The 19,670-nt window shown below is 38.4% G+C and overlaps 1 protein-coding gene across 1 annotated transcript in view; it reads left to right on the top strand.

Annotated features, from left to right (window-relative positions):
• CILK1 (ciliogenesis associated kinase 1) overlaps positions 1 to 19,670 on the top strand; it is a 73,300-nt gene that overhangs the window by 39,287 nt on the left and 14,343 nt on the right. Inside the window, exons 5-8 of the mRNA XM_044673407.1 lie at positions 5,100 to 5,232; positions 7,297 to 7,468; positions 12,337 to 12,504; positions 19,073 to 19,393. Of these exons, the coding sequence (XP_044529342.1) occupies positions 5,100 to 5,232; positions 7,297 to 7,468; positions 12,337 to 12,504; positions 19,073 to 19,393 (794 nt within the window). The remainder of the gene's footprint in view (positions 1 to 5,099; positions 5,233 to 7,296; positions 7,469 to 12,336; positions 12,505 to 19,072; positions 19,394 to 19,670) is intronic.

The following is a 19,670-nucleotide window of genomic DNA, read 5'->3' as shown; positions in this document are numbered from 1 at the left end:
CCTTAGATTCTAGTTGTGTGATCCTGGACAAGTCACTTATCCCTGTTTGCCTCTGTTTTTTCATCCATAAAATGAGCTGAGGAAGGAAATGGTAACCATTCCAAGATTTTTACCAAGAAAACCCCATGTGGAATTTTATTTCCCCACTGCGTTAGGCAGTGGAGAGAGGACTAGGTCTGGAGTCAGAAAGGCTTGAGTTCAAATCTAACTTCAGTTACTTTCTAGCTATGTGACCCTGAGCAAGTCATGTAACCCTGTTTGTCTAAGGTTCCCCATCTGTAAAGTGAATTGAAGTAGGAAATTGCAAACCACACCAGGATCTTTGCTGAGATAACCTAAATGAAGTCTCAAAGAGTCAGTAACTACTGAAAATGATGGAACAACAAAATAGCTGACAATGAATGAAGAGGACGGCTTTCTTGAATCTGATGCTTGCAAGATGAAAGCAGGTGTATGATTTATATGACAGCCTTTTTTTTTTTTTTTTTTTTTTTTTTTGGTAAACCCTTACCTTCCATCTTAGAATTAATACTGTGTATTGGTTCCATGACAGAAGAGTATTGAGGGTTGGTGATGGGAGTTAAGTGACTTGCCCAGGATCTTATAGCTAAGAAATGTCTGAGGCTAGATTTGAACCCAGGACTACCCATCTCAATCCTAACTGCCCTAGCTGCCCCATTTGATAGCCTTTGAATGAGAAGTAACCCAGTGTTGTGGAAAGCCCTAGATTTCAAGTCAGGTATATCAAACCTTGCCTCAGCCATTTACTTTTTAATTTAGTATTTAATATTTATTCTTTAATATTTTTGTGCCTCAGTTTTCTCATCTGTAAAATGAGGGGATTGAATTCAGTGGCCCATCCCTGACAGCTCTAGTCTCTGATCCTATGGTACAAGTCATTGTTGGGGAAGAAAACCAAAGAATGCCTTGCCCCATCTGTGTTGTGTTTAGTGTCGTTAACAAATGAACAATTTGGCAATTCTACCTTACAGAGAATAGGCACTGAGGGAGAGATTTTGGACCTGGTTGCTGCTCTTTAAAATTTATGAGCATGGGGGCGGACAAAAGCACATGCATTGTTGTGTAATGGTTGGAATACTGGTCAGAAGCCTGGATTTCTAGAGTGTGTATTTTGATTTTGCCACTTAACTGACTGTGTGACGAGGTGAGTCACTTGATATCTCTGAGCCTCGGCTCTCTCCTCCATAAAGTGGGCATGCAATTCTTAGCTTCATCGGCTTCATTAGTTTCTTGTAAAGGGTAAGTAAACTAGTGTATACAAGAGTAATTTGTAGACTGTAAAGCACTGCAGGTGTAAAGTATTTATATCTAGTAGCAGCAGTAGTCTTCTCATTGCTGCATGGCTTCTTACTCCTGGAAAGGGCTTTAAAGATTATTCTAACCTATTAGGGAAAGAAAACAGGTCCACTGAGAGCGAATGGCTCATCCCAGGTCATACACAAACAGAGTGACGAAGTAGGGACTAGAATTCAGGGCTTACGAATCCCACACCTTTCTCTTTGCCAGGACTTATAATGCCTTGTTGTTGTTGTTGTTGCTGTTGCTGTTGCTGCTGTTGTTGTTGTTGCTGTTGCTGTTGTTGTTGTTGGGCAGGCATCATAAATGGCTCAATGGTTAGAGCTCTGGACCTGGAGTCAGGAACACCAGAGGACAAATCTGGCCTCAGACACTTACTATTTGTGTGTTCCTGAGCAAGTCCCTTAATCTCTGTTTGCCTAAAGCACTGGAGAAGGAAATGACAAACCACTCCAGTATCTTTGCCAAGAAAACTCCACTTGTGGTTTTCCTTTTCCATGGCATTAGGCAGGGCATAGAGCACTGGGCTTGGAGGCAGAAAGACCTGAGTTCAAATCTAACCTCAGATACTTACTGGCTTTGTGACCCTGGGCCAGTCAATGAACCCTTTTACCTCAGTCTCCTTATCTGTAAAATGAGCTGGAGAAGGAAATGGCAAACCACTCCAGGATCTTTGCCAAGAAACCCCCAAATGGGGCCATGAATAGTCATTCATGTCTGAAAAAATGACTAAACAACGAAAATTATTATTACTCTCTTTATCATTTTATCTTATTAAATCATATTTGCAATTTCATTAGTATAAAAAAATTCCTAGTAGGATCATCACCCCTTTTGCAACTTTATGGTGTTAGAAAGTTAGTTGCTTGGGGTGCCGAAAAGTTAAGTTTCTTGTCCAGTGTCATTTGACTGTTATTATCAGAGGCTGGTCTTGAACCTGGTGCTGAAGCTGTATTTCTCTCCATTATGCCACAATGACTCTCCTAATTATTATCATTATCATTATTAATCACTCACTGCCTTTTAGAAACTTATGTTATATTGAGACCAAATATATAGTCAACAGACGTTTATTTCAGCACAAAAGTATACGGTACCTCAGCCACTTTTATAACATCCTTTAATTCTTTTTCATCCTAGTGTGTGATTGAGTTGAAGTGAATTCTAGGTAGAAAGAAACTGCTTACTCAGACACGTGAATATCCAGAGTCCTCATTCTAGCCAATGAAAAACCCCATTTTGAGGATGGTCTTGAATGAGAGGAATTGTTTTTCAGTCATGTCCAATTCTTTGTGACTATTTGGGGTTTTCTTGGTAGACATACTAGGATGGTTTGCCATTTCCTTCTCTAGCTCATTTTACCAATGAAGAAAGTGATATGGGTCTCTGGGGGTTGTCTCTCAAAAACCAGGGACAACCTGAATTTCATGGAGCAGCCTGATGAATTAAATTTTAGGAGCTCATTATTCAGCCTCTCTTGATCATCTCAAGACATCTTTATTTAGTGATAGCTAATTAAGAGGGGTCCATGAACCTATTCATCCCTTCCCATGACCACAGGAAAAAAAACTCTTATCTCCATTTATTAACCAAATTCTGTTTTTTTTTTAAACCAGCGTTTTTTAACATTTTTAACATTCTGAAGGACAAAGAAAATGCAAAAAGTAACAGACTGGGCTGTATCTCTGACCTAGATCCCAGGCAATGAAATACCCAGTAATTCTCTCTAAACTATAGGAATTAATACAGTATACAAAAAATAAATTCTCACTAAGAAAATTCTCATTAAGAAAATAATTCTCTCATTAGGATATTAGCTGGAGAGAGACTCTTTTGCTCTATCTTTATAAACACAGTGCCTGGCACAGAGTAGACGTTTAATAAATGATGGTTGATTGAATGCCTGTCTAAAAAGAAGTAGAAATTCTGTGACTATAATAATGATAACAATAGTTCACATTTATATAAGGGCTTTAAAAGTTTGCAGGGTTCTTTACATGTTATCTTGCTTGATTCTCACAACCCTCCTTGGAGGTGTATACTCTTCTTCTTCTTCCTATTTTACAGATGATGAAACTGAGGTTAAGAGCAGTTAAGTGGCTTGCCCTGGGTTATGTTTCCAATAAGGACCTGAAGTGTGTGAACTCAGATTTTCCCGATGCCTAGCCCAGCAACCAGCCCACTGGTCCATCCTGCCTTTCACTAGAGACAATGCCAAGAATTGTTCTCTAACTTCTTATGATTTTACACATTCTTTAGCTTGTTCCAAGAGAAGACTGGACAATCAGGCCTTCAAGGACATCACATGAAACAGGGTTATTCTGAAGGACAAAGGGTTTAGGGACAATTAGACAATTATATTGATTGTTAGACATATTATAATCCTCTCACTGGTAGGCGTGGATAGCTTTCATTTAATTCTGTTGGTAATGAACCTATCAAATCATTTCATCCATATCAGAGTTATTTTTCTTGACAGTGCATAAAAGCCCATTCATAAATATCACCCAACCTATTACAGTCTGAATTTGTTCCATGGTAGAAGACCTACCACTCCAGAGTGTCAGTAAATGAAGTCACTGAGGGAAAGAGTTGAGAACAAAACCCCAGAGAATGCTCCCATTTCAAGGATGGGAGAAGGAAAAGGTCTAATTAGGAGGAGACAAAGAACGTGGAGAGACATGAAGTGACACAGGAGAATGGTGTCATGGAGGACTCCGGAGAGATGATTAAGGACTGGTCATTCCTGTCTAAGTTTTCTACAGAAGCTAAAGAGGATGAAGACTGATAAAAAAGACCTTTGGATTTGGATCCCTCAACTGGATTGGTACTTGTGAGGAAATAGCTTCAGGAGAATGTAGGAGTGGATAGTGGATAGCTAGGTGGTACAGGTGTTAGAGCTCCAGGCTTGGCACTGGGGAGACTCATCTTCCTGAATCCAAATCTGTCCTCAGATACTTAGCATTGTGGCCCTGGGCAAGTCATTTAATCCTGTTTGCCTCAGTTTCCCCATCTGTAAAACGAGCTGGAGAAGGAAATGGGAAACCCCTCCTTTGCCAAGAAAACCCCAAATGGAGTCATGAATGCCTTAAAATGTACTCAATAATTGTATGTATTTGAAATGATAAAATTATAAGTATATCTGTACTTATGTGTGGATACACATATTTTATGTGTATGTGTATAATATGTATAATATACAAAATACACACACATATATGTATATATACATAATGCATAAGTTACACAGATGTATTTCCTAAGGTGATCAGGGAAAAAGGAAAAGAACTTATTTGCTCTGAAATATAGCAACTCCCTTTGTGGTGGTAAAGAACTGGAAATTGAACAGATGCTCATCAGTTGGTGAATGACTAAACAAGTTGTGGCATAGAATTGTGATGGAATATGCATCTTGTAAGAAATATGAATAGATTAATTTTGGGAAAATATGGAAAGATCTACATAAAATCATGAAGAGTAAAACACCAAGAGAACACTATATGCAGCAATAGAAATATTGTTTGAAGAATGATTTGTATTTGTCTACCTCCAGAGAAATAACTGTAAATAGAAATAAGTAAGACATAGTTTTATATATACATATATACATATACTTTTTTGTCAAATGATGCCTTCTATAATGGGGGGAGTTGAGAAAGGGGAGAGGGAGTTTTCTGGGTACTTTAAAGTAACAAATAAGCAAATAAATAAATTTAAATTGAAAAAATAAGTAAGCAAATAGATAAATTTACATGTGAATTGATATTTTATTCTTCTTGTAGGTTTCTTCCATAGAGACTTAAAACCTGAAAACCTCCTTTGCATGGGACCGGAACTTGTGAAAATAGCTGACTTTGGATTAGCCAGAGAAATCCGATCAAGACCACCTTATACAGACTATGTGTCTACAAGATGGTGAATGTTGTTTGCTCTCTCTCAAATGCATGAAATGATATTTATTTAAATTAAGAACCATCACTGTAAGGATTGTATTAAAGTTGTCATCCTACATTAATATTGCTGTTTTACTAAGAGAAATACTTTGAATAGGCAGTATCACGTTATGCAGAATACATAGTTCACGTAATTTTCTGTGCTGGGTAGTTTTTCCTGTTCTATCCATATGTTCAAAGAATATTTTTTAGATAAAGCATTTTTGCCTGAAAGCACTTTAGTTGCAAAGGTATTTGTCTAGAGCAGTGATTTCCAAAGTGGGCGCCACCACCCCCAGGTGGGTGCTGCAGCGATCCAGAGGGACGATGATGGCCATGGGTGCATTTATCTTTCCTATTAATTGCTATTAAAATTTAAAAAAAATTAATTTCTAGGGGGTGCTAAATAATATTTTTTTTCTGGAAAGGGGGCGGTAGGCCAAAAAAGTTTGGGAACCACTGTTCTAGAGTCACCAATCATATGCTTTGCAGATTTCTCTGAAATAATGACTCATTGATATATTTGTTTGCTATTGTTAAAAACTTTTCAATCTGAGAATATAACTTATGACTTGCAGGTATTACTTTGATCCAAGGATAAAACATGCCTGAGCTTTCCATACAGGCCTTTGAATATCATAGCTCTCTTTTCTTTTCTTTTTCTTATTTAAGAAAGAAGAAAAAACTTTTGAAAATAAAAGTACTAAAGAAAAAGCTCCCTAAAAATGCTAAAAATAGAATATTATTCAGTCCGCCAAGAAACATTTATTAAGGAGTCACTATGTGCTACTGGAACTAGAAAGACTTTTTGCCTATAAAATAATCTTTGCCTTTTAGTCTATATTTTACTGGTGGAAATGTATGTAAGTAAATGCAAATAATATTTGCATATTTTTACATATAAATATGTATATGTACTTACACATAAGTAAATGTATAATATAATATACCATATAATATTATTATAATAAATAATATAATAAAATAAAAGTAAATGAGTGAAAACATACATACATATAAGTAAATGCAAAGAAATTTGAGGGATCATTCATAGCTCCTCCATGATTGAACCCAAATGAGCTAACTTTTATTAGCCATGAAAATCAGCTTCTTTTTTGGCTCATAACATTCACTTGGAATTACTCTAGGAAAATCTCCTTAAGAGTTTTGACTTTTTTTATGGCATAAAGCCTAGTAAAAACTTAAATTAGTATTTTTAAGTGTATAAAATAAAACATATTATAAAGGAAACCAATTAAAATGAAATCAAAATGCATTTTTTTCCTACACAAGTTGAGAGTTCGTGGATATCAGGGAAAGAATCCCTATCCTGAAATGTTTATAGTATTACTCGGGTCTAAGTTTCTCCAGTTGTGAGTAAAGCGAAGTCCCAAGTTCCCATATAAGCACTCAGGACAGCAAATACATGTGGGGTGTGAGTCTGCCTTTTTTTATAACTCCATGGAAAATTCAGAAGATACAAAAGGCTCATAGGATCTCATAAACAAATACAGAAAAAAATATGCATATATATGTACATATATACATATACACATACATATATGTATATATATATATATATAAAACACTATTATTAGCCCATAAGCTGTAATAGGTAAATAGACTGAAAGCCACCATGGAAGAGAACTGAACTTGGAGACTCTGATGTTGAAGAAACTCTGACATTCTAGTGAGTCCCACTTTCCCAGAGGGTCCTACATAGTTCCTTAAAGTCTCATAGTACCATCCTATATTTTATACAAAACCTCATAAGAGAAACCTCTTTCTTTAGTATTGGCACAAATGTGCTGATGCTCAACATAGCTGGAGCTGTATCTCACATGATGCAATAATTTTATTCTGCTGGATTAGGATCTTGTACTTTTTCAGTAATTCATCTCTAGTCATAAACTGTGGCAGGTTTATATTTTACGCTTAGCTAGGTTAAAAACTGAAATTGATCATCTTTCACTGGCATTGATCACATTTTTAACTTAAATTTCAATCAAAGACAGTAATAATGAGCAATTCATTTTTGTTTCCCCAGGTATCGGGCTCCAGAAGTTCTCCTGAGGTCTACCAACTACAGTTCTCCTATTGATGTCTGGGCAGTGGGATGCATCATGGCAGAAGTTTACACGCTACGGCCGCTCTTCCCAGGTGCCAGTGAAATTGATACAATATTCAAAATTTGCCAAGTGCTGGGAACACCAAAAAAGGTAACAAGATCTAGGTCCATACACCAAAGGTTATGCCTTCTTCAGCCCTCCTCTCCTTAACATTCTGCATCATTAACAATGTTGACCACCCCTGTCCTCAATAAATTTCCCTCCTCCCTTTACTTTCATAGCTCTGAACTGGCCTTCCTTCCATTTCTTGACCATTTCTCTGCCTCTTTTACATCTTCCTCTGATGCTCTTTACTTATGGGGGCTCCCCGAGACTCAGTCCTTAGCTATCAAAGCTTATCTCTTCTTAAAACTGGCTTCAACCCTTCCTCTCTCCGGGTGACTCCCATGTCTGTCTCTGTCTCTGACTCACATCCCTTCTATGGCACCATTTATTGTGCATTTTTCCATATTACTGTTCTGCCATCACTTCCAACTCAGGAAATTTAGCCTAAATTTCATCTTTTTTCCTTGTATAGTAACTACCATTGTTCTCCCTTTGGGCAGCTAAGAGGTACAGTGGACAGTGTCCAGCATGGAGTCAGGAAGATTCATCTTCCTAAGTTCAAAAATCCAACTTTAGGCACTTAATTAATTGTGTGATCCCAGGGAAGTCATTTAACCCATAGTTTCCTCATTCATAAAATGTGCTGAAGAAGGAAATGGCAAATCACTCCAGTATCTTTGCCAAGAACACCCCAAATGAGGTCACGAAGATTGGGACACAACTAAAACAGCTGTACATTTTCATTCTGGCTTACAGAATTTTGTCTAACCTCCATATCTAATAAGTCACCAGGTCTTATTGAGTCTTTCTTCAAATGTCTCCTGAAAGCATCTGTTCTTTCCTATAACCTTTGCCATCCTAGTTCATCCAAGCTTTCTTTTCTCTATTAAAGTTATTGTAATAATTTTCTAATGTGTCTTTCTGTCTTTAGGCAGCCAGGTGGCACGGTGGATAGAGTGCTGGATCTGGAATCAGGAAGATATGAGTTCAAATCTAATCTCAGACACTTCCTAGCTATGTGACTCTGGGCAAGTCATTTTTAGCCTTTGCCTCAGTTTCCCCAACTGTAAAATAGAGATAATAATACCACTTATCTTCTAGGATTGTTAGGAAACTCACTATAACATCTGTAAAGTGCTGAACACACTGCTTGGCACATAGTAGGTGATTAGTAAATGCTTCTTCCCCTTGTCTTCTCCCTTTAATCTCTTTCCCCTCCAATATATCCTCCATACTGCCAGAATGCCTTCCTACCTTTTTTCTATCTAACTAAACCCTATGCATCTTTTTTTTAAATAAAAAACCCTTACCTTCTGTCTTAGAATTGATATCAGTTCCAAGGAAGAAGGGCTAGTCAATTGGTATTAAGGGACTTGCCCAGGATCACACGACTAGGAGTAGTCTACAGCTACATTTGAATCCAGGTCCTCCTATCTTCAGGCTTGACATTTTTCTATCCCCTGAGCCACCTAGCTTCCCTCCTTTGAATCTTTTAAAACCAGTTCAAGTCCCAAACTCTTCATGAAGCCTTCCCTCAATAACCCAGGTCATTTTGATTTTTCTTTCTCCCTAACTTTCATAGCCCTTAATTTCCTTATTTTCTTATTTTATTTATAAAATATATTTGATTCTTCAGAACATTGCTTTGTGATAGCTCTAATAGTTTTTATTTCATACTGATGTTTAATTTTTGTACTATGATTTTCCTTTTGTGTATGTGTGTATACATCACCTCTCCAACTAGATTGTAAAGTCCTTACCTCTGAGATCTTGTATTTTTTTCTTCTTGGTATCATCCCTTCTTCCCCACAAGGGCCTAAATTAGTACTTTGCCCAAGGTGGGTTCTTAGTATTTGCTAAATAAGTGAATGAGAGTAAAGAAACAATCAGTCACTAGATATTTCTAGATGTTGTGATTTTCACATTTTGATATTTTCATATTGTTACTTATAATAGCTCACTTTGCCAAGTAATAAAATAATTGTTATAATTATAATAATAATAAGAAATGCCTTCCAGTAAAGAAAGTCTCAGCTCTCTTGGCTGCCCAGGACATTTCTGTTGAGTTTGGGACCCAGAGAACTTCTACCTGCATCAGGGGAGAGGAAAAGCTCTCTGTACTGTCTTCATGCAGAAACATGAAATGGTTCCAGGGTTTCCAAATTGTTCTGGAGGTGTTCCCATTCAGTTCATCCTCTTTCTTTCTTCCTTCCTCCGCTCCCTGGTTGGTTAACTCAACTTGGGAGGAAGGAGAGAAAGTCTCCATCCCTAAATGTAGGCTTCCCATGCCCAACCTAGCCCTTAGGACTGATGATAGAAGTCATCAAAGCCAAACTGAATTCTGAGCATCCAGCAGAGAATGTCAAGTATTCATATTTAGGTCCCTGAGCCAATTTTTCAAAAGCTAGGCCTGTTTTTAGCTAGCTGAGATAGCAGTGAGCTGTCAGTAGATATAAAGCAGCAGCTTGCAATCAGGAGCTCCCAGAAAATAAACAAAAGAATGCCAAGTAGGACAGGCAATTCTGGACTAGAGAGCTATGGAGGGCAATAGAATGTCTTTGTCACCAGCTTTATTTCTCTAGTGCCATAGAAATGTTTACTCTTTATTTAGCTTCCCCGAGTTTCAGTCTCCTCATCTGTAAAATGAAGGAGGAATTGAACTCTGAAGTCCTACCCAGGTCTAGATCTGTGATCATTTCTTTAGTTTTTGTTTTGTTTTGTTTCATTTTAACAGAGTAGTTATATAGTAGAAATTCTCTAAGATGCCCCTCTAGAAAGAATGGAAACTTCCTGAGAATAGGTACCATCTCACTTTGTCTAGAAAACGCCCAACAACTAGCAGGGTGTCCTGGCACATAATAAGTGCTTACAAAATGTTTGTCAGGTGATTGTTACCGGCAGAGTAGGACAAGAACCAGTCTTAAAGTCTACTCAGGAGTAATACTGTAAAAAAGAAGAGGATTTTTGGATACCCAAGTGGCTCAGTGCCAGGCTTGGAGTCCAAAGGACTCAGGTTCAAATGTGGACTCAAGTATTATCTAGCTGTGTGACTCTGGGCTCTTGACCCCAATGGTAGAATTTGTACTAACACAGAAAGTAAGGGTTTAATAAAAAATAAAGGGGATTTAGACCAGACGGTCCTCAGGCGCTCTTTCAGCTAGAATTTCCGAACTAATATCTCTGTAAATGTTACATTGCCCATTAGAAAACATAGTTCCTTGTGAGCAGGGATTGTTTTCTGGCTTTTTGTCTTTGTAGCCAAGCTCCTAATGAAATGGGTTGCTGTTGCTCAGTCATTTCAGTCATGTCTGACTCTTCATGACTACATTTGAGATTTCCTTGGCAAAGATACTAGAGTAATTTGACATTTCCTTCTCCAGCTCATTTTACAGATGAGGAACTAAGGCCAGCAGGGTTAAGTGAGTCAGTCCTCTTGACTCCTATCCACAGTGCCACCTAGCTGACCCAGATCTCCAAAACTGTAAAAACAGAATAAAATGTATTGATGCAATTACTATTGCCATGAAAAAAAAAAAGGTACAATAGGTAATAGGTACAATACCTTGTACCTATTAGCCACTTAATAAATGTTTATTGATTGTGACAGCTAGGTAACTCAGTGGATAGAGCAGCTGGCCTGGAATTGGGAGAACCTGGGTCCAAATCTGGCCTCAGATACTTCCTAGCTCTGTGACCCTGGGCAAGTCACTTAAACGTCATTGCCTAGCCTTTGCTCTAGAATATATATGTGTGTGTGTGTGTGTGTGTGTGTGTGTGTGTATGTATATTGGTACCAAATTGAATTGGTACCAAAAATAATAAATAAATGTGTATTGTATTTCATTGCATTTGTATTTAAATTTAATTGAATGGTATTGCCAGAGCCTGAGTAGGCTGGCGCTTGTCCTACTCTGTTGTAATAATCACTTGACAAACATTTAGTAAACACTTATTCTGTGTAAGGCACCCTGCTAGTTGTTGGGCATTTACTAGACAAAGTGAGATGATACCTATTCTCGGGAAGTTTCCATTCTTTCTAGAGAGGCATCTGAGAGAATGTCTACTGTATAACTATTATGTTGAAACCAAGCCAAAGTTAAAGAAAGGATCACAGACCCAGACCCGGGTGGGACTCTGAAGTGGGATCTCTGAAGATCACCTAGTTCAACTCCTCCTACATTTTACAGATGAGGAGACTGAGACCCAGGGAGGCTAAATGACTTGCCCAGGGTAGCGTAGACAGCAGATGTTGGAAGTGAGACTTGAACCTGAGACCCACAATTCCAAAGCCAGTATTCTTCCTTCTTGATACCTTACTTCCAATATCAAATGAGATCATATATGTCGAATGTTTAACAAACTTTCAAGTGATATTTAAATGCTAGCTATTATTATTCTTTTTCAAGAATTTTCTTGAAGCATCTTGAGAAAGAAATGAAAAATTAATATATCCTTGATGATCTAGTCACCCGCGGGTACTTATTTTGTACCCAGGGGTTACTATTGAGACTAGTTAGGAGCTTCTACTTAAAACTATGGGCATATATATAGAATTTATATATATAGATATATATATGCATATATATATCTATATCTATATATATAATGTGTGATCCTTCAGGACATTGTTTTGAAATAAATGATATTTTTATTTATTGACTTTGTTTTTAAAAATTGACTTGTTTGTTTTGTACATTAAAATACCCATTTTGTACATTAAAATATCTCTCCTTCCCTTCCCCCATTAGAGAAGGCATAACCTGACAAAAAGATATATGTGTATATATATAAACTATACCTAACTTGTTTCTATTCATCTGTTCTTTCTCTGTATTTTAATTTCATAATGATATATAACTTCTCTCATCTTTTTTTTTATCATTGCCTAAGCAAGATTTTCTTTTTTCTTTCAGAATGACTGGCCCGAAGGATATCAACTTTCTAATTCCATGAACTTCCGTTGGCCTCAGTGTATCCCTAATAATTTAAAGACCCTGATTCCAAATGCCAGCAGTGAGGCAATTCAGCTCATGAGAGACATGTTGCAGTGGGATCCCAAAAAGCGACCAACAGCTAGTCAGGTTTTCTTTCATATTCCATTATTTAATATTTTTCTCATGGCATATTTATTTAATTCTTGATGTGCAAAATTTTTTTCAAGTTATTTTTGTTTTTTTCACGATTGTCACTTGGGGGGAAAGGGGAGACCCCTCTCCCCCCACATATGGAAACTCTCTCCATTGATTGAAATTGTGATTAGCATATACATAGTCTTTGGGAATCCAACTGGGGCACTAGGCTAAGTAAGTTGTCTATGCTTACCCAACTATCATGTCAGAAGCAGACCTTGAACCTTGGGTTTCCTGGCTCCAAAGTTGGTCCTCTCTCATTTACACAATGCTACATTTTAACATGAGGAATAATTTGCACAAATCTAATTAGAATTGCTTCAATGTGTGCTTTGAATGGAAGTTATATTGACTTCCATATCTGCTTATAGGTGAAATGTGGTCATTTAGGAATTTTTTAATTGACAAAAACAGAAGTGCTGTAGCTGGTAAGAAAATAGAAACATTTCATATGATATATTGTTATATATCAAGTAATAATAATAACAAAGATTTTATTTTTGTCTTCAGAGAATATTATAAAGTAATTCATCATTTCTGAAAACCAAGAATGTTTTGTAATAAAACAAAACCTAGTAACAATAATCCTTGTCTTAAGATAACTGTTGGACTCTAACTCTAAAATTCTCTGAGATTTTTAAATATTTAAAATTCTAAAGAAGATAACTTTCATCTATTAAGTATATAATATAGGGGGTTTTTTGGCTTAAACTAACCTAAGCAACTGAGCACACACATGCACATGCTCATTCTTCATAGAAAGAAGTCATTTGTTCTTTTTCTTTTTGGACCAGAGGTATAATTTTATTGGTATAGGGCAGTGATGGGCAAACTACGGCCTGGATCTGGCCCGCAGGGAATAGTTTTCCCATCACTGGTCTCGGGAATTTCTAATGAGGAAAATCCTTCTGCCAATGCAAGTCAGCCTCTGTTCTACAATTAGACAATAAGTCATTAAACATTTATTAACTTAAAGCCTACTATGTGCAAGCACTGTGCTAAGCTCTGAGGATGTGGAAAGAGTTGTAAAAGGTGGTCTCTGCCCTTACAAAGTTCACAATCTAATGGAGGCGACAACAAGCAAACAAATATATACAAACAAGATATATAGGATAAAAAGGATTTTATTTTATTAAAATTATTAAAAGAGGGAAAGCAGTAGAACTAAGAGGGGCTGGGGAAGGCTTCCTATAATAAGATAGGGCTTTAGTTGGGACTTAAAGGAAGTGAGGGAAGCCAGGGAGGCGGAGATGAGGAAGGAGAGCGTTACATGAATGAGGGACAGCCGAGAGCCAGGAGACAGAAAGTCTTGTTCGTGGAGTAGCAAGGAGGCCAGTGTCACTGGATGGAAGAATGCGAAATTGTAAGAAGCTTGGCCAGGTGGTGGTGGTGGCAGGAAGGGGACTAGATTATGAAGGCTTTGAATGTCCAACAGAATTTTGTATCTGCTTCTGGTGGTGATGGGGAGCCACTAGAGTTGGCTGAGTAGCCGGGCTACATGGTTGGATCCTTCTCCCTTTAGGAAAATCACTTTGGCAGCTTAATGGAGAATGGAGTGGGAAGAGACGTGAGGCAGTCAGACCCATCCACAGTGGTCCATGTGTTAAGGGATGAGGACCTGCCCCAGAATGGTGGCTGTGTCATAGGAGTGAAGGGGGTGTATTTGAGAGATGTCGCAGCATCTCTTGGACATCAACAGACCTTGGCAACAGAGTGCTTGCGGTGTGTGAGTCAAGACTGACTCCTAGGATGTAAGCCTGAGGGCCTGGAAGGAAGATGTTGCCCTCAACAGTAATCATGATGGGGGCTGGAGGGGGAAAGATAAGGCCTTCTACAAGTTAAGGGTCCTAGAAGGAACCAAGGCAGTCACAGACCTGTGGCTATTCCAGACAGATTCTGGCAGCGATGAGAGACAGGCTTCTTTTCACATTCCATCCACAAATAGTACAAAGTGGCATACATTGAAAAGGGTAATTGTGTTCAGTTATGTTGTTTTCGATAAGACAGGGAAATGTGTGCTACCTTTTAGAACAGTTTCCATTTTTTAAAGCAATCACAATGTAAAAGTTGGGAATTTGAGAGATCAGGTCTCAACTTTGTAGATGGCCCCTAAGACCACTTGTTGCTCTAAATCTATGAACCTTTCATGGTGTGGCTATCTAAAAGGAACTCAGTTTAGGAAGGACATTGAGAACCTGGAGAGCATACAGAGAAGAGTGACCCTGATATAAAAAGTGTGAAAATTATGCCTAGGAAGATCAATTGAAGAAATTATTAACATTTAGCCTAGTGAAGAGGAAGCCCCAGATAGTGCATGATAGCTCTCTTCGGTATTTGAAGGGATTCCCTCTGAAAGAGGGATTGAGGTTGGCCGGATTGATCCAAAGGGCAAAATTTAGGAGCAGTGGGTGGAAGTTGCAAGAAACAAGATTTTGGCCTGTTGATTATGAAAAACTTGTTAAAAATATGAGCAATCCTGAAAAACAGCAGGATGCTTTCCAGAGGTAGTAGGTTCCCTCTCCCTAAACATCTTCAAGCAAAAACGAGGTGAGCACTTGCTAGATATATTATAGATCCTTGTCCAGATAGAGATTCTATTTGAAAGCCTCTGAGGTCCCTTCCAGTGTCAACATTTTGTGGTTCTGATTTTGTATAATAATTTCCCAAGGATTCTCAGAGACCAAAGTTGTTAGCATATAACTTGTTTCTTGGAGGACTTGAGCTGAAATGTGTTCTATGATGCTTATTTAGCAGATCACATTTTTAGTATGTTCCAGGATCATTTCATTTCATTGTGTAGTAAGAGGGTAATTTTTTTTCCCCACTACCACAAAATGTAGAAACAGGCTGAGTTGGCTCAAAAGACATATTTATGACACACAACAAAAGAAGAGGGGGGAAAAGGGCATTTAAGAAATCATTGATGAAATCAGAATTAGAATTGAAAACTAGAGGCCTGATCCAAACTGCTTTTCAATAATAACAACAATAATTGCTGATAGCTGGCATTGTCAAAAATATTTGTAACTGGGAGCAGGTAGATGGCTCAGGGGATTAAAACCCAGGGCTAGGGATGGGAAGTCCTGGGTTCAAATTTGGCCTCATACACTTCCTCCCTGTGTGACTCCGGGCAAACCCCCATTGTCGCCTAGCTTTTACCACTTTTCTACCTTGGGATCAATACACAGTACTGCTTCTAAGACAGAAGGTAAAGGTTTAAAATATGTGTGTGTGTGTGTGTGTGTGTGTGTGTGTGTGTGTGTGTGTGTGTGTGTGTAACCAATACATAAAATAGCAAAAATTTATAAGCAGTGTACGACATTACTATTTTTGAGCATTCTAGTTATCTTTGACTCAGTATGGACAGTATGCTATGCTGATAGAATACAAGTTTCTGCATAGTCTGAATTGTAGAGACAAAAAAGGCAACATTAAATTGGCTGCATTGAAATAGAGCATGTCCATTGGTAGTTCCCTTAAATCTGTTTTTAAAATTTATGTCCCATATAGTATATAGGCAGGTATGATAGACCTAGAGTCTGACTCTGATTTGAATCCTGTCTCTGATAATAGCTGTGTAACTTTGGGCAAGTCACATTACTTTTCTGAGCCTCTGTATCCTTACCTATAAAATGGGAGGAAGGTAATAATACCTCTAGTAACAATCTGGACCTCAAATGAAGTAATAATATATGTAAAGTGCCTTGCAACTTTTTTTTAAAAGTAAGTCTGTGCAGCTCAACAGGTTGTTTATTTATTTGTTTGTTTATTTTTGAACCCTTACTTTCCATCTTGGAGTCAATACTGTGTATTGGCTCCAAGGCAGAAGAGTGGTAAGGGTAGGCAATGAGGGTCAAGTGACTTTCCCAGGGTCACACAGCTGGGAAGTGTCTGAGGCTAGATTTGAACCTAGGACCTCCCATCTCTAGGTCTAGCTCTCAATCCACTGAGCTACCCAGCTGCCCCCGCCTTGCAACTTTAAAGAACTTTAAAGTATATGTCAGTAAAGCCACTGGGATCATTCAAATCCTGTCCCAAACATTTATGAGCTATGTGACCCTGGGCAAGTCACTTGCCTTCCAGGGCCTCATGTAACTCTCTTAAGAATGTAAATTATGCCAAGAAAGTCTTAGCTACTCTCAGCAATACAGAATAATGATTCCCAATAGTTCTAAAAGACTTATGATAAAGAATGTTATCCACTTCCATAGATGACACTGTTGGAGTCGGAATGCAGATCAAAGCTTACTCTTTTTCACTTTAGTTTAATTGTGTATTTATTTTAGGGTTTTGGTTTCCTATGAGAATTCTTTTACACCAACAAACACTACAGAAATATGTTTACCATGATATCAAATTGCTTACCATCTCCGGGAGGGGCAGGGCAGTGGACAGGAGGGAGGGACCCAATTTGAATCTTATGACTTCAGAAACTATATGTGGAAAATTGTTATTACATGTAACTGGGAAAACAAAACATCTTTTTAAAAATTTCTAAAAAAAAAAGGATATAGTCATAGGGGAATCACCAGCCTTCATCAGTAGAGGGAAATTCTACACCGAGTTAAGAGATCTAGACAGTTTTGTCATTGATCCCTTTGGCAGCCTGGTGAAGTCCTCATCTCAGAATAATGTTTTAAAATAGATAAAATAAAATACAGAGGAGCAGAAGGGAAATCTATTATATTGAAATATAGTCACCAAAATATCTTTCTTTACATTTACAAATATTAGTGTAAGAACTCCTGGTCTGGAGACCATAGATAATTGTCTGCTTCTTATTTTTGTTGACCCTGAGCATGTCAATTAACCTCTGCTTTCCTCAGTTTCCTCATCTGTAAAATAGAACCTACCTTGAAGCATTGTTATAAGGATTGACTAATAATATTCATAAATTACTTTGAAAGCTGTAAAGTACTATATAGATGCTATCCATTATTGTTGTTATTATTGCTCTTCATGACACCTACTTCACAGAATTATTTGTGATGGTGAAATGAGAAAATAATAATAGTTAATATTTATACAGCTTCTAGTATGTACTAAATTCATTCGATCCTCACAACAACCTTGGGAAATAGGTCCTATTATTATTATCCCCATTTTAAAAATGAGTGTAATGCAAGGATGCAACAGAGGCTTTTGCTCTGGCAAGAGTCAACTGCAAACAGCCCTGGCAGTTGAGTCTTAGAATCTTCACAAAAGTGCAGTTGGAGTCTGAGGCTTGAAGAGAGCTGACATTCCATCTGAGGCTCTGCTTTTGCCTTTGGCTTGGGCTTGGCCTGTGATTTTGTCTCTGGGCAATTTGAACCTAGCTTATTTCTCTGGACCTCTCCCTGATCCTCTCCATATTACTTCCCTGTTATCTTTCCTGAATTTCCCTTTGGGCTCTGGGAGGAAGGGTGGTTTTGGTTTTAGTGACTAGACTTTGTGGGTTTTATTTTTCTGTAGGCAAGTAGAACATCCTTAAATCAAGCTATCTCTTATTTTATTGATCTAGTAAATACTTTACTTTAAGGCAACCAAATCTTCCTGACTAGGAGAGCAGGCTCTCTCTCAGTCTAACTCTCCTGTGACCCTTCCCCCACCTGCAGCTTTCTCCCTAGTGGCTGTTACAAAACCCTAAACCCCTCTCTCTTTTTGAGTAACTTTGGTATTAATAAATCCCCTTTGTCACCCACTCAAACCCTCTGGTGAATCATTGTGTTGAAAATTAAGGCAAGGGTTGAAGAGGGAAGGAATAATTTTCTTTTATTTCTTGAGGGAACTGCGGGCATCCATCTTGGCAGGAAGTCTTACCCAAGACTTCCTCCTGCCATTAGTTTGACTGACAGGGAGGAGCCCTTCAGCTCCTCCCTCACAGGACTTTAGAAACTAACAAGAGAAGCCCTCAAGGCATATTTAAACATTTCTGACTGGCCCAGCTCTTTTGTATCTATAGAGATAACCTTTCCTCACCTTGAAGGATCCTGCCTATATCTCCCTAGTATCCCCTGTTTCTAGCCTCAGTGTCAAGCTTGTTCCAGCTACCCTCCTGTATACTCCCATTCATTCCCTTGCCATCCAATATACCACCTCATTCCTTCCTTCCCTACATTCAGCCATCCCCTTTCATTCCTCCTCCTAATACCTTCTTCACCTTTATCCCTCCTTTTAACCAAAGATTAAGATTTACCTCATTTCTCTATAACATGAGGAACCTGAGGCAAACAGAGGAGAAAGTGACTTGCCTGGGGTTACACAGTTGGTAAGTGGTTGAAGCTGAATTTGAACTCAGGTGTCCATGTCCCCAGACCCGGTACTCTTAACACTGTGCCACAGAGCCACCCATATATGAAAAAATATGTGTACAGCATTTTGCAAACCTCAAAGTACTACATAAATGCTAGCTATTGTTGTTGCTGCTACCCTCTTCACCATAGTCAAGTCACACCTGAGCAACTTGGGAAGGAACTTTGAAAACTGTCCTGGGAAAAATGGACCTTCCTCTATCTAATTATGTCTCCTTTATTGATTCCAGGCGCTTCGATATCCCTACTTTCAGGTTGGACATCCCCTGGGCAGCACGCCCCATAGCCTTCAGGAACTGGCGAAACCGCAGAAAGAATTCCACGAGAAGATGGGACCAGCACCCCACATGAAGCCTGTCCCTCCTGCGAACCCCCCTGCCAAACCGCACCCCCGCATTTCTTCTCGACCCCACCAACCCAGCCAGCCCCCACAGCATCTCATCTACCCATACAAAACAGAGGCTTCCACAGCCAACCCTGAGAGCCAGCTTCAAGGGGACCAGCCTAATCCCGTACTTTTCCCAGCCCTCCACAACAAGATTCCTCAGACTGTAAGGGACTTCAAGTGAACGTTTCTCATCCCTTCACTCCACTGCAAATCCTGTCTCTCATCTAGTCCTTCCCTTGATCATTATTTTAGCAGTGTGGAAGAAAGGACAATTTTTCTTTCGTGAAATATCTTTTTGTTCCTTATACATAAGCTATGTCTATAGGAAACAGGTGTTTCCATCTCTTTCATGCTATTTAACTCCAAACTTCCCGCCCCTCGCCCCTTATTGTAGGTCATGAGTGAATGTTAAAGAAAAGAGAACATAATGGAGTAATTTT

Source organism: Gracilinanus agilis, chromosome 4 (assembly GCF_016433145.1).
Source record: "Gracilinanus agilis isolate LMUSP501 chromosome 4, AgileGrace, whole genome shotgun sequence".
Classification (NCBI taxonomy): Eukaryota; Metazoa; Chordata; class Mammalia; order Didelphimorphia; family Didelphidae; genus Gracilinanus; species Gracilinanus agilis.
The sequence above is the reverse complement of the archived record's forward strand: the minus strand, read 5'-3'. Positions and strand labels throughout refer to the sequence as shown.